General features: G+C 35.1%; 1 protein-coding gene across 1 annotated transcript; it reads left to right on the forward strand.

The window, feature by feature from the left end:
* Positions 1-4,216: 4,216 nt before the first annotated feature.
* On the forward strand, positions 4,217-6,715 carry LOC140141571 (uncharacterized). Its single transcript, XM_072163480.1, has 2 exons — positions 4,217-5,492; positions 6,171-6,715. Exons 1-2 carry the CDS (start codon positions 5,054-5,056, stop codon positions 6,512-6,514), a joined length of 783 nt encoding a protein of 260 aa, XP_072019581.1. The 5' UTR covers positions 4,217-5,053; the 3' UTR covers positions 6,515-6,715.
* Positions 6,716-15,893: the final 9,178 nt, after the last annotated feature.

A 15,893-nucleotide genomic window follows, 5' to 3' on the forward strand; every position in this document is an offset into this window, starting at 1 on the left:
AAAGATGAATCAAAACTGATCTTTAGTCATTGAAGATATAAAGTAATGTAGTTGGTTAAGGTGCATATCCTAGCTGTGGCGTCCAATTCACCAAGCACATTATATAGCCTAATACACGAGGCTATTATCATAATTGCATATTGTATTTGTGTTGGGTGGTTTCCTTCGGCCTTGCGTACATTGACCAAGCAAGATACGAGCAAATGATAAACAGTGATAAGAATAAACACTTTTAAAATATTCCATCAGCCCAATTTGAAGTTTTTGATATGAAAAGGGACCAAAGTTCAAATGGAGTTTGATTATATTATTTTATGGACTATATTATAGTACATCCATTCCGACGTAAAAGTTAACAAGCAATGGATGTCCTTGAACTACAAAGCTAAACCCTGGGGTTTTGGATCGCTTTCGCAGTTCGAAATTATACAGTAATAATAATAAAATATTTAAAACAAGTTAAAAAACAGAATAAAGAAAAACTATGCAAATAATCTACTTATAAGTCTATTTGGCATCCTCGCGACAGTAGCGTCAAAGCCCGGGGGTCCACTCTCATTGTGGCCTGTACACCATCCGCGATAATAAAAACGCGTAAAAAGAGTAGTTTTTCGTGGTTAGGCACGCGTACCGTGTTTAGGGTGTCAAAAACATGGAAAATGGGAAAAAAAGGGTAGCAAAATTGCAATTGCTAATACGCGGAAATGAAATTTAGGGTATGAGATTTAATGCAAGGAATAAAATCCCTGTTTAATGTGTGAAAACAGGCGCGTGTTACCTGCTTAGGGTATCGTTTTAGCCAAGGGTTAATTGCTTGTTTAGGGTGCTTTTCAAAAGGTGATTATCGCGGATGGTGTACAGGCCACAATGGGAGTGACCTCCCCGGGCGTCAACGGCGGTGTGCCTGTAGGGTGCAGTCGCTTCGCGCTTCATCGCGCGTTTCACATACACCGCCTTTGAATACGCGTGTATGACACGCGAATGCTACTGCCTCGATGAAGCCAAATGGACCATTATATATAAATCAGTATGTTTTACGAAAAATAAATAATGAAATTTGCAGACAGTCAATTGCCACCCCTCCATTATATCACCCTTTAAAGCCATAATTTCGGTGATTAAGTAGTAGAAGGAAGGAACATTCGCTCTATACGAGGCAAAAGATAAGATATACAACATAATGATACATAATGATTAGGTGAATGGCCGTGTTAATAACTACCGAGTGATAAGGGTGGGTAAACACAATGCTCGTGAATTATGCCCAGTGTTGAGCCAGGACTTTTGGTCTGGGGTGTTGTTATGAAAATAAATTCTCAGTAAGCCAAATTCTACTGGATATCTGCCCGCACAAATTTCAGTTTGATACATATTTGGCTCATTTCGCTTTACACTATTTTATACACAAATGAACGTGTTCACTGAATGTGTGCGTATTTAAACAGTACTAAGAACAATGAATATATATTTCTTTTTCTTTTCCTTTTTCTTTGAGTTGGGGTAGGGTGGGGAGGACGGTTTGGAACGCCACTGATTATACCAACTATTAAACCGAAGTGCAAATTCAAATTTGTTTTATCATCGTTTCATAATATTAAAATACCATTTTGTCCCAATAAAAATTATTGATCATTTATTTTTGTCATAACTTCAAAAGCTTATACAGAAATCACAGAATTTAAAAACAAACATAATACGCAATATACAGTAAGCCAAAAAATTAAGGTACCAGTTGCGTTCACCCCCTGTATACCCTAAACAAAGGCAAACATGTCATAATTGAAACCAACAGCCAATAGCTGCATCTTTCAGCTCGAATTTAAGACCTCATTCGTTGACATTGTCCAAGAAATAAAGACACGACGGTCCAAAAACCCAAGAAAGATGCAAATATAAAAGTTGCAGTTTGCCACATTACATGCCCTATTGATTTGTACACAAAGTGTATACGTGAACAAGATAACTAGCACTGTGCTTTCATTGATTAGCACGAAAAACTAGCATCGTGCTTTCATTGATTAAAAAAAAAAAATGCAACTTTTTATTTCGTATCTTCATCAGGTTTTGGACTACCGTTTCTTTAATTCTCAACCAATTTCAACATATAAGGTCTTAAATCAGAGCTAAAAAGTACAGACATCGGCTGCTTGTTTTAATTTTTACACATTTGTCTTTATTTAGAATATACAGGGGTGAACACAACTGCTACCTTAAAGGCCCATTCAGTGATTTGCTCATCCGGACGATCGTAAAAATCATCAAAATTCAGATTTTGGTACGTTTGTCATTGTCATAGATGTGCTAACATAGCCTGCGAGTGGTTCAGCCGAAAGCCGTGTATTTAAGACAAAATAATAAATTTTACACAAATCTGTAATTTAGATACTGACAGGATCTAAATTAGCTACATGTATTTGAATGGGGCTTCAACTTCGTTAGTACTGCTGGTTTCTTTATTTTTTGCCAAATTTGTCATTTCAAAAATACCAAATGACAATTTGAATGACTTGTCCTTCACTTTTAAGCAATTTATAAACAATCTTAATTTTTTTTACACTTGCGCTGGGATCACTGAATGGGTCTTTAATTCTTTTGCTTACTGTATTGTTTCCTACATATCAGTTCAAATTGCGGTTCATTCTGTTCAGTGGTTACTAAGAAACGGGTGATTGTTTAACACATGTCGCACTGCATTCAAGGTTGGTACATAAACTATTGTATACTCCAGGCGGCGGATGACATGATCGAGCCGGCAACTCGTGAAACCGCCCGGACGTATGGCATTTTCCATATACTCGGTTAGTTTTGTGGGGTTCATTATCGAACCCCAACGGTTTTAGCTAGTATTTATATTATTTATCAACATAGGCCTATTTGTTTGTGATATTTCAAGCGTTTTAAAATTTCAAAATAATCCCATTCAATTACACGGTTGACGATGAAAATTTACTGAATTTAGGGACTGCACGTCATACACCACCTGGTATACTCGCTCATTTTGAATTCGTTTCTCATGGATATCTAGGGAATTTGCATTTATTCAAATATTCAGATTATTCAATATTCAATATAAAACTAATATATATCCTAATACTCAATCCAAATATATACTATGTCTATGTTTATATTTGACTATATTTATCAATAGGCGAATGCCAGATTAGGAAATGTGATAATTATGCATTTCCTGACCTTGAAATGAGTTCATGTGCATGTCTGTTGAGTTAAATATTTGATCATTAATCTTGTTTTGGATATTTGTTTAACATATAATATCATGCAACTCTGCTGTGAGCTTTTGTTTGTATACGAATTTAACAAAAATAATTAATCAATTTTCTCAAATTTCATTATTATTATTATTTATTTATTATTCATTGTTTTTACTATTGTTGTTTCAGAACTCCTAATTATTTTCTGTAAAAAGAAAGAAAGAAATGCATATATCGTTTTTCAAAATGTTATTTTTTCGTCGGGAAAATTAGTGGAGTTGCATCAACTCGACTAATTCGCAAAACTGTAAATTTCAATGTCCACCGACCATGTATCAAATATGCAAATTACTAACATAATACTGCCGATCTCGCACGCATTTCAATAATGGCCAATCTGTACGTATGGACCGCACGCAAATTACCAACATTTTATTTCATACTGCTGATCCCACACGCATTTCAGTGGACAAACTATACGTATGAACCGCACGTAAATGAAGTCACATTTTACTTAATTATTGTAACATTGATAAATTTGGCGCATTTTCTACGTAGTCCGCACGTTCATTTCGTACTTGCAAAATCTTCAATACTGGCTACCTAGCTCCGACACAGGAGAGTGATTTTTAATAGATAGACGGACGAACGATCACGGCGTTTGGAATACGCAACCTCTCAAAAAATGTTGGAAGGAGTATGCTTTTCATAATCAAAATACCAAAACCAGATGAGTAACAATCATGTTGATGCAGCCTGTATATGGCTACATAGTAAAACATGGCTTTTCTGTTATTTAGTAGGTTCATTTGTTTGCTTTGTTTAAAATAACTGAAACTTATTCAAATGTTGGCGGGACGTCTTTATTTTCAATTCAACAGAGGGCGTAACATCACAACTATTATAGATTCACGATCATGTTGATTTCAGGGCAGATAAATTTGTAAACAAAACGAGGTGACATGACGTACAGGACAGTGCTACTTCCTTTCGGGTTATACCCTCTTAGCACCACATCCGTTTACAAATAGTAGTAATACACATTTTACGCATTAGACTTTCTGTTTAATTTTCTAATTGAATGGTCGTTGTAAAACATGTGTAATAGTTATACTTTTAGCATCTTCCGTAGTGGTGAAAAGTATTCGCAGATCTTCGCTTTCTACAGGTGAACTAATGTATGCACTCTGAAGTATGAGAAACGTTGGTAGCGCCATATCAATGGTAGATTTTTGCTTTTATGTAATGAACACAGCATGGAAAGTGTGACATCATAATATCAAATAGGAGTAGAGCGATGTGACACAAAAGAAAAAATAATTTTGGATGGTTTGTTTATTTGCTATAGCCACATGCTTAGCAATAAGCACTCCTAGGTGTATAATCTCTTTCAAGGTTAATGAAATGAATGCTGGATGTTTGTATAATTAATTGAGAACTACTTCAGAGGTATTGGAATCACTTTTAATCAGAACCCTTGTTATAATCTATGAGAGGCAGCAAGAACGGTTGCAATGGTAATGTTGGAAGTTTGAATAATTCATTGAGAACTTCTTCACAGGTATTGGAATCACTCATTTTCAGATCCATTGCTAGAAGCTATGCGAGGCAGTAAGAATAACAGTTGTAAGGTGTTGTTGGTGGTGATATGACTGACATGTTACTCCGACGAGGCCGATCAGGTGTTTTGTTTTACTTTGGGACTAGTAAACAATAACAAAAAAGCAAATTACTTGTTGATTCTGTTATTTATCCTTCGAGTCTAGACTGATTAAAAGCCTTCCAAGTTAAAAGACCAGATCTGCCTTATTTATTTAAGCCTTTTAGCAATCTCATGGATCATGGAGGAAGAAATTGTGATAGAGGAATGGTTCATTTACCAATATGATACAACTATGTTTTCAACGGATATACTGCCAACAACAGAGTCAACACGACAAAAACCGTCAACCATCCTAATCGCCGCTCCAATGGTTGGAGTAGTGGTTTTCATTGTTATGATAGTACTTTGTGCAGTAGGCCTATGCCTTTATCAAAGACGAAAATCGCAATATGCAATTCCAAGAAGAACAGCCATTGAGATGGCTGAAGTTGCTGCTGAGCATAATGGCAAGTCATCCGAAAGATTTGCAAGTACAACATGGCCTAGTCTTCATCACGAAAAGCCCGCTGCTAATTACAGAGTGGATATAAGGACATACTTTGACGTAAACATGGTAAAGGAACATGCTCAACCGCCGGAGGAACATCCTTCCATTGGAGAACGTACGCCGTCCTCTGGTAAGCTGCAAGGACAATTTATTTTTATTCCTTTCCTACTGCATATCACACTCGGTGCCTCCTTTTAGCGGGAAGAGCGTATAACACATTGGGTAACTTCAACAAAATACACTTCAATTTTATGGGTATAGTTATACCTGTAGAAGCTCAGCCTGTCCGGTGGGGCAGTGGCATAGCTTGACAGTTTGACAATAAATCATCGTGTGGATACAGCGTCATCGCCAGGCCACAGAGAGTTGTTTGGATGCTGCATAAACATGATAAAGAAGCTGATATATTTCAGCAGTGACGTTATATGGCTGGATTGCGCGGTCGTTCTATTGTCAATTAGTAAAGCTAAGAAAGTATTATAATCAAAAAAGACATACGATATACCTGTACCATTTTATATTTGCATATAAATTGATGCAAACACACAAGCCAACAAAACAACAAACAAACCAGCAAACAATACACAATCTGACGCTGTGAGGACAAACACCCCCATATACTCCTTCTCTCCCACTTCTCTCTCCCCTCCCTCCCCCTCTCCCTCCCCCTCTCCCTTCCCCCCTCTCACCTCAACCCCAACACCCCAACCTTAAACAAGTATGCTCTAAATTAACAAAAATACAGTTTGTAAACAACATGCGTTGTTATTCATGATAATGTTTTTTTTTCCATTTCTTTATTCTGTAGGTAAACGTAAACTGAGCATGTTGATGCGTCTAATAACAGGGTTAGCTCAACGCCCAGGATCTCGATCATCTTTATCGTCACTGAGTAGCAGTCATAATAATATGTGTGCAGACCAAGGAACAGGACGGAAGAAGAAGGCAACATCCACATCAGGTCTTGATGATCTGAAGGAATCCAATGAAAATTTTCAAAACGAAGATACTGAAGGTCAGAATCAATCGCATTCAACTTCCGGGTTAGAGGACTCGCAGGAATCAAATCCGAATAATATGGATTTAGCTGTAAAAGATGATTTTGTATTTGTTTCTGCTGATGATATTGATTGGTCTTCAATGTACTTTTGATGTTAATCGAAGTGGTTGGACCTTACACTTGAACCAGATATTAGGGAACAACCGAAAAGATCGATAACGTCTTAAAAATGACAATAGTAGAGGTAACAATCTTAATTAACTTTGTAAAAAAACATTTTTCGCAGGTGGTCGTAGATAAACGGACTTAGTTTCAGTAGGCAATGGTAACACTTCTGTGGGCCTTGGAATTGGTCATTTCTATGCCTATATTTGTTTGTTTTTTTGTCCTCCCTCTGCATACCGTCTAATCTGTATTTTGTTTCCCCACATCAAGTTGGTATACCTTGTTCTCTTTCTTTTCAGGAACTAGTTTCTTTTATAAGGCTTAATCAATCTTTTTGAAATCATAATTAATACAAACTGTGAAATAAATAAGAGTAAAGAATGTAATAAACTATATGTTAATTTATACTTAAGGGAAGGGGTATGAACGTTTGGACAGTATTTATTGTGGGACATTAGAGCACATCAGACATATCGAATGGTATTCTGAATACAAAGAATGTCCTTTTGATATCAAATAATTTTGATTTTTTGAAATTCGCAATGTAATACACATTTTATGGCAAATAATTAAAATTGATATTTTTGATATTTAACAGTACTGAAGTAAATTTTATAAATCTGATGATTTATACTTAAAGTGTATGTAGGTGGGATGAAAAGCCGACGATCAATTGAACATTTTGACCTTTCGTATTGAAGATATGGATTTTTTTTCCAAAACACCAAAAAAATTTGGTAGCAGGTTAAACGCATATAGCCTTAATTATAAGTAAACATTTTTTTCGTCTATGATGTTTTATTTGAACAATAGTACAGGGTTTGCACTCTCATTAACCTATTTATATGACTACTGTTTTATCTAATCAAAACACAATTCAAATAGAAGGTTAATAAGACTGCTATGATATTATATGCATTATTGACTTTGTGGCATTTGTTTATTCGGTAATTCACCTTGGCAATTGCAATAATGACTAATTATATAACTCATAAAAAGAGAAGAGTTTGGTCATTTAATTTACAAATTGCTTTAGATTATGTTGTTTTTATAGCGTCAGCTGCTGTAATGAACTATGTACTACGCGCGAGCGCAATAGCAGCGTATAGCGCGCGAGTGATCACATCTACTCGCCAATTATAAGTGTGAAGGTTGCTTTTCTAATTAAATTTAGTTTAGATATTTTTAAAATTTTGTTTTCCTGGTGATTTAGTGCATGAAATGTAATTTTTAAATGAGGACATATACTGTAAAACAATAACTTATGTTTTATTCGTTCTTTATATTTTTATAATGTGATAGACCAATTACAATAATTAATCTAATTACAGCCGGTATATATCAAGTATCAAAGTATGGAGTATTTCAACACTATCCGTGTGAGGATGTTCTGTTTGAATACAGCTCTCTTTGCACAATACTCATTAGAGAATAAATTTGGAGAAAACCTACTGATAATTACAAACACTCACTGAGCAGCAAGACCTTCCTCTAAGCTTTTAATCCGATAAGCTGATTATCTATTTGTTTTCATGAATTGGAAGACATTCTTTGATGTATTACTGAGCTCAATCATCTGAAATTACTGGAGCGTGAGCCACCCAGGCTGATGGCTCAGCATAGTAGTTTATTATCAGAAGGTTTTCTCCACTAATGTAACTGTCTTTGTTTCCAATTGCAAAGCGGGTGGAATATTCCTCTGTTGATTCTCATCGAAATTCACTGAAAATTGGGAGAAATAAATTGTAATACGATATTTAACTATAGCCTTTGAATGTAACACTGTATTATGACTCCTAGATTATGACTTTAATTTAATTTACTATCGTCATTTAAAAATATGACTATTAATAATAATCGACCAATTTGTTATGAAAATAACGTAATAATTTAATTGAATGATGGCAAATATCTCATTACTACAACCCAAACTTTCTTACCAGGTATTATTGTTATGAGATAGCAGGAGGTGAAAAAACAATAAAATATTTTGAAAAGTACTTTATGCTTCATTAAACACAAAACAGTATGCTCCTTATTTAGCTTGCCCAACCAAAAATTGTGTTATTACACACACTACTACATGCTCACCCAACTATAAGTAATCACATGCGTCTAGTGTTTAGTAAGAACTTGTGTGTGAGATTGAAAACTAAAAATAAGGTAGTTAATTAAAAATATTGGCAAAGTTTTGGTCATCAAATTAGAAGATGGAAACCTGTCTTGTCACCACCTGCAGGGATCCTGATAGTTATATATTTTGTAATATCATTACATTACTGGGATTATCTTGGTGACAAATACACGTATTTTTAAATGCTATAAGAAACTTGTGTTTTGGAGTCATCATGGAAGAAAACGAAAATGTAAGTAAATGTCTAATATCAATTGGAGATTTTTTTATACATGCTTTATAAGGTAGGCTTATATGTTACACGTTTAATAACAGTCAAGGAAAACATCGGTAAATGTTAATGTATAATTCGTTATATTGCATAGAGACCATTTTAAAAAGATTGCTACTTATATTAGGAGTATGTCGTGCAACACGTTTTTTTGCAAAAAACTTCTAATGGTGCTATAATCAGCCCGTAATCGGCGGGCCTTATAACATCGCGGATTAATATCAAAATATTTTATTTTGAGAATTGCTTTATGACATCTCGCCAGAAGCATCACGAATTATTAATCAAGTCCTATACTTTGTCTACTTTCTTTAACGCACAAAATATAGGTCAGACGGGTCAACTAATATCACTCTTAACGTGGCTCTACTTTTCGGCGTAGTGGTAAAACCTATAACATTTCCCGCCTATTAAGAGCTGATCAAACTATAGTTATACGCAATGTGGGATATTTAGAACATGATTTTCTTTCTACAAACAAAAGGGCATATGCTTTGTATTAAATATAATAACAATATACTTCACGTGGATAATTAATGTCCAAAAAAACTTGAATGCACTACTTTTAGGTAATGTTGTCAACATTTTACAAACTGTAAATTTCCCTGAAACACTTAGAATGTTTGCGTACGGGGTTACATTTTTGAACGCGTTTTGCAGGAAAAAAGTATCCAATTAACGACGAAACTCAAACTCAAGTAAGAACGATCTACAACTCATACACAAGCATTAAGGGTCGTAATGGAGGTTTAAGCCGCAACAGAAAAAATATGAATAAAACGCTAACCAAAATAACAAAACAAGGAATTTGCTCTTGACAAAAATCGGAAACACTAATAAGGCCGAGTAAAAAAACCAAACATGTTTCTCGTCCGCGCCCTCCTCCTTTTTTGAAGATTTTTCAAATTTCTTTTTATTTTGTAAACTTTCAGTTATAACTTGTTGAAAAAGATATTTCAGAAGTTAAAAACTTATTTTACGGCTTTGTAAATGCATAATACATCATTTCAGAAGAGTTTTGTGATCACTAGAGGGGCCTACCTCTCAAAACAATAGAATAAAAAAAGGGCCTCCTCCTTTTTCTCAGATATCAATCTGTACGTCGAATACCCAAAATATGGTGCCAAATACAGGTATTTAGCGTCGTTTTCCAATAAAAAATAAAAAATAAAAAATAAAAAAGCCCCTCATCCTCCTAATTTTCAAAACCCCGGACGATAAACATATTTTTATTTTACTTGGCCAAGTACAGGGTGTCCCTGAAAGAACTGTATCGTTGAAAATGTAAATAAATATTAATCGATGATCTGTATTCGGAGTGCTAATCACTGCGAATGAGGTGTCTATTGTCATTGATAGATATTTGACTCCGTGGAACGGGTTGAAAATGAGGTAGTTTCATTAAATTATTTTATATCAAAACGGAGCCGTTGTCAAAATTCAAAAAGAATTTGATATCTGATTTATTCCTCAACCGCAACAGTTATTTAGTTTTGGTTTGTTTGGGCGTCAATATACTCACAGTTTCCGACGATACAGTTCTTTCAGGAACACCCTGTACAAAAAAAAAAGAAATCGGTTATTTTATTTCTAATCTAGTTTTTACCATACTAAAATTGGTATTTTTTTTATTTCCAATATAAAAATATGAAACAAAAGTGTATTTTGCGAATAATTAGAGAATAGGTTTATAAACAAATTTTAATTGGAATAAGTACGTTTGATGGGAACATTTCTTTATGTTAATAAAACAAATTAATCAAGCGCGCATAATTACTGCACGTGCGGTTGACAGCACACTATCATGACAATATGATAGTAAACAAACTCGTTTTTTCAACAAAGGTTTTTGCGAAGTACCATGAGCCAATTAGTGGTAAGGCTGAATATTATTCGGAGGTCTATGGCCGCTGATATATTCTGACTCGATCAAGCCAAAGAGCCACACCGACATCGCCTGGCTAATAATTACTTGTTACAGCAGAGATACTAAAATCAATACCCGGGATCGATACACGTTAATGTGCTATGCACGATTTGATATTGAGACGATAAATTTTTGGATACCGTGGTAGAAAAGGATGAATATCTCCCGTAGTTTTTTTTTTATTCTAAAGAAGCCATATTTTTTCCTTGCACTTGAATATATGTGTTGAACGGATATGATAGTCGTTAGCTTGCGTCTTGAGAAAGAACCGTGCGTCTTGAACTCAAAAACTGACAAAATTCTGATTTTATATGTGCCGAACTATAGCGCAGCGTAGGCTAGCTGCACTCACTCGTGGAGCAGATGACCTCATGGCGTATACATGCTCACCCACACACAGAGAGGTCAATTACCAGGCTATTGTCAGTAGCATTAGTCGGATGTCCCTCGGCTCATTATGCGTCTCAAAACTCTTAAACAGGTCGGAACAAAATGGCCATGCGTGGCTGTGGATTCAACCTACCATGGCGATTTCTGCCATGAAGATATCGGGGCGATGACACTGTGAGAGCTATTCCAGTTGAAATGTACACCCCTGTGATGTAAATGCAACATTTTATACAATTTTAGAACGCAATGTCCCCTTCTGTATTTTATTAAGCGCCTACATCGACTGCACAGTGCCAGAAGTGGGTAAGTGCAATAGCTGCCCTATGAACATTTGGCAATTCATACACAGTGTATTATACGTATCTACACATGGCAGCTACACATAGCAGCTATTGTACTTATCCACTCCTGGCACTGAGCAGTCGATATGTCTTTGATGTCTCTAATTTAAGATTAAAGGTAAAGGATTTTTTCCATAGCCCATTAGTGATAGTAAACAAGAACTATAGTAAGCCTTAAAATTAAGGTACCAGTTATGTTTACCCCCTGTATATCTAAAATAAAGACAAATATGTCAAAATTGGAACCAGAAGCCAACAGCTTAAACTTTTAGCTCGAATTTAAGACCTCATTTGTTGAAAATTTTCAATAAATAAAGACACGACGATCCAAAAACCTAAGGAAGATTCCAATTTAAAAGTTGCAGTTTGCTCCATTGCATGTCATATTGATTTGTACACAAAGCGTATCGCTAAAAACAGAACTTGCGCTGTGCATCCATTGATTAGCACGTTAAAACTAGCGCCGTGCTTTCATTGATTAGAACACAAAAGTGCAACTTTTGATTTCGTTTCTTCATTAGGTTTTAGATCACCGTTTCTTTAATTCTCAACCAATTTCAACAAATAAGGTCTTAAACCAGAGCTAATGAGTACAGGTATTTGCTGTTTGTTTTAATTTTGACATATTTGTCTCTATTTAGGATATACAGAGGTAAACACAACTGGTACCTTAATTTTTTGGCTTACTGTATATATGATACATTTAGATGATCCTTTATTGTCATTGATTATAAAAATATATAGGATGAACTACCCGTGTACCTTCCATCCGAAGAAAACCTGCAGATTACTGACACAGACTCGGTGGTCGATTTGAAGCAGTTTGATTATGATGATGAGAAAGACAGTGGTATTGATGGCAACCAACCACCATCAAATGAAGACGGGGAAGACGCTGTTATTGATGTTAGCAGGTAGGTAGCTAATGTTAAGATGATGTAAGCACATATACATATCATCAGTACACATGTACGATATTCTAACTAAAGTTTATTAGGCGGAGGCGCCCTATCTAGCGTAAGGTTTGGATATTTAACTGTTGTATATATTTTCCACCCTACATACTCTGGTAAAAAAAATGTCCAAAGCTAACGTTAAATAGGGCTCCTCCGCCTAATGTGTTAAAATTTTGGATTGAGCCAGACTGAATTTGATGAGAAGGATAGTCATGACAATGGAATGAATGCAGTTCGACAGGTTCTCCCTGCTAATTTTTTTATGTCATGACATATCAAGGCATTATATAAGAGCTACTGTCATTATAGTAAAGCTAACGGGTTGGCGCCTAGATAGCTATTTGAAACTAGCCCGTTTCACAATATCTGTGCTGCGGGAGCGCATTCCATGTCTGGGCTGTAGATGGAACGAAGGACCCTTCATGACAAATTAGATCATGGACTTTGGACTGCAAGGAGGGTCAATCTGTTAATATAATTATATTGACATAAACCTTCATCTTAACATGTGAATTTATTTGGTGGGTGTGGGGGGGGGGGGTGTATGGGGTGATGTTGGATGTTTACCTTTAAGTTATGGTAGTGGTAATTTCTACATGTACTATACAGACAACGTGTTTATGTTCATCTTTCCTCAGCAAAGGCAGCACAGACTCGTCATCCAGTGGGAGGAAGAAATCAGGAGGAAAGTTGATGATGAATGGTCGTATGGATTGGAAATGCACATGTATGGGATTCCTGAGCTTACTCGCCTTGCTTCTGGCTGCGGCATTAATTCTATTAGTGCTACTCTATGTACAGTTCACACCAAAGGAAGATTCAAGTAAGTCTTAGATATAAATCCAAATGTTAGTTTAGATTGTGTTTACGTTACGGGCTGCTTCAAAACTCGACCACTGGTTGACCGGTGATTGAATCGCGTTTCATTGTTTAGAACAATAGAAACGTTTCCAACCGGACGGAATCGGGATGAACCGGCGGTTGATAATGGTTGAGTTTTAAAGTCGCCCCTTAAAGTATATTTTAGAGTTGTACATGAATATTGTGGGACATTTTCATAAGACGCGTAAATTACATCAAATCAATAAATGTTTGGGCTCTCTACAATCAATCATAATAAAAGAAGGAAGCGAACATGAAAGAAACCTCTATATTTAAAGGAATACTCCGGCAATCACAACATTATGCCTTATATGTTAGAAAAATAATTATCAAGCACGCATCACATGGTTTTATTTAAAACAAACTCGTATTGACCATGAAAACACCTCGCGATATTCAAAATTTCCGGGCGCCGAAATTGCCTGTGGCAATGACGTCCCACTAACAATGAAGGCTGACGACAATTGAGCACATATAACCATGACATCACAGGCAATTCCAGCTGTATTTATTTCATTATTATCGTCAATATCAGTTTGTTTTAAATAAAACCACGTGATTCGTGCTTTATAATTGTTTTTCTAACATATAAGGGAAAATGTTGTGACTGCCGGAGTGTTCCTTTAAGACTAGAAGCACCGTGACATGTTAATAGTACAAACATGATTTTGAAAATGTATTTTCATAAAAAAAATGTGTTCAAAAAGGTACCATGATGGATCATTTAAAATCATGTATTTTATTGGTGTATCATACAAACAAACGAACAAACGCGCCCCGAAATAAACAAACAGAATATTATAGGAAATCACTAACCTTATACGAAATGATAACAAACAGTGCAACAAACAGTGTTTTACATGGGTTGTATGTTATTTTATGCTCTAGTATTTTTTAGAAATAATAACTCTGGCAGACAAGGAATAGGTGGAGGAGACGGACAAAATGGCAACAAACCTGGTAAGATTCGATTATAGGTAGTAGACATGATAATAAGCATAGAATGCTGGTCATTCTGTCCTCGGGAGTATACAGCATTATATATTATTCTGTTTACGCGGAGATACTCTCACATGATTCTGTACATGGGATGCTATACAAGTTGGGTTAATCCAGTTAAAATACATACACCCCATTGGTACACGATTATTTGATAGCATGTAGAACTGAATTCATTTTAAAGCAAAGTTGAACACTGATAGCGCTATTTATCTTAAATCCTGTTTGTATCTTTACAAGGGGTAAACACTTGTACAAGACATTAAAACAACATAAAATAGACTAACATATAGCAATGGAAATCTCAAACTACTTTTTATCATGAAATTAAAGTAATAACTCATATTATTGGGCTAAATTTAATCTAAAATATATGTACATAACGCCCTCAATTTGCTCACAAATATACAGTTAATAGAATAAAATTGTCACATAAAGGCAGAAAAGATGAAAAAAAAATTTGATAAAGAAAAGAAAATCTAGTTTAAAAAATATCTAAAAAGGTTATGTGTATATTAGTGTGATAGCTGTTGATATTGTACTTACTTTACTTTTACTTTTACTGTTGATATTGTAAAGGTTTAGAATTGAAAAATATGTAATGTTTTGTTCGAAACAGTAATAAATGATCACATCAAACAACCGTGGGAAAATATGATCTGAATCTGCCACGCAGGGGTACAGCTATCAAATGCAGCGACCCATTCGGGTAACTTCATTTGAAATTCACGCTCCCTGTGTGTACGATTAATGTTATGTCTTCTATTGGGGTGTATGACTTTCAACTGGAATAGCCCATTCACTGGGTATATGGTCAATGGTCTAAGCTTTCGATCAAGACAACACATATACCAAACCTAGACAATGGGAAGGACATTTGATAAACACTAATGAAATGGTTAAGGATGGGGTATGAACGTTTGGACAGTATTTATTGTGGGACATTAGAGCACATCAGACATATCGAATTGCATTCTGAATACGAAGAATGTCCTCTGATATCAAATAATTTTGATTTTTGAAATTCGCAATGTAATACACATTTTATGGCAAATGATTAAAATTTATATTTTTTGATATTTAACAGTAGTTGAAGTAAACTTTATAAATCTGATGATTTATACTTAAAGTGTATGTAGGTGGGATGAAAAGCCGACGATCAATTGAACATTTTGACCTTTCGTATTGAAGATATGGATTGTTTTTCCCAAAACACACACAAAAAAAAATTAGGTCTTTTTGGGGAAAAATCCATATCTTCAATATGAAAGGTCAAAATTTTCAATTGATCGTCGGCTTTTCCTGCCAGCTACATACACTTTAAGAATATATCATTAGATTTATAAAATTTACTTCGAGGACTGTTATATATTAAAAATGTGAAAAATATCAAATTGTTATAATTTGTCATAAAATTTGCATTATATCGTGAATTTCAAAAAATGAGCATTATTTGATATCAGAAA

This window comes from Amphiura filiformis, chromosome 19 (assembly GCF_039555335.1).
Source record: "Amphiura filiformis chromosome 19, Afil_fr2py, whole genome shotgun sequence".
Taxonomy (NCBI): domain Eukaryota; kingdom Metazoa; phylum Echinodermata; class Ophiuroidea; order Amphilepidida; family Amphiuridae; genus Amphiura; species Amphiura filiformis.

What these genes read in the sequence shown, in the direction of transcription:
- LOC140141571 (XM_072163480.1), top strand. Translation starts at nt 5,054, where the DNA reads ATGGAGGAAGAAATTGTGATAGAGGAATGGTTCATTTACCAATATGAT. An exon ending in AGAACGTACGCCGTCCTCTG is followed by an intron (nt 5,493 to 6,170) that starts GTAAGCTGCAAG and finishes TTTATTCTGTAG; the next exon opens with GTAAACGTAAACTGAGCATG.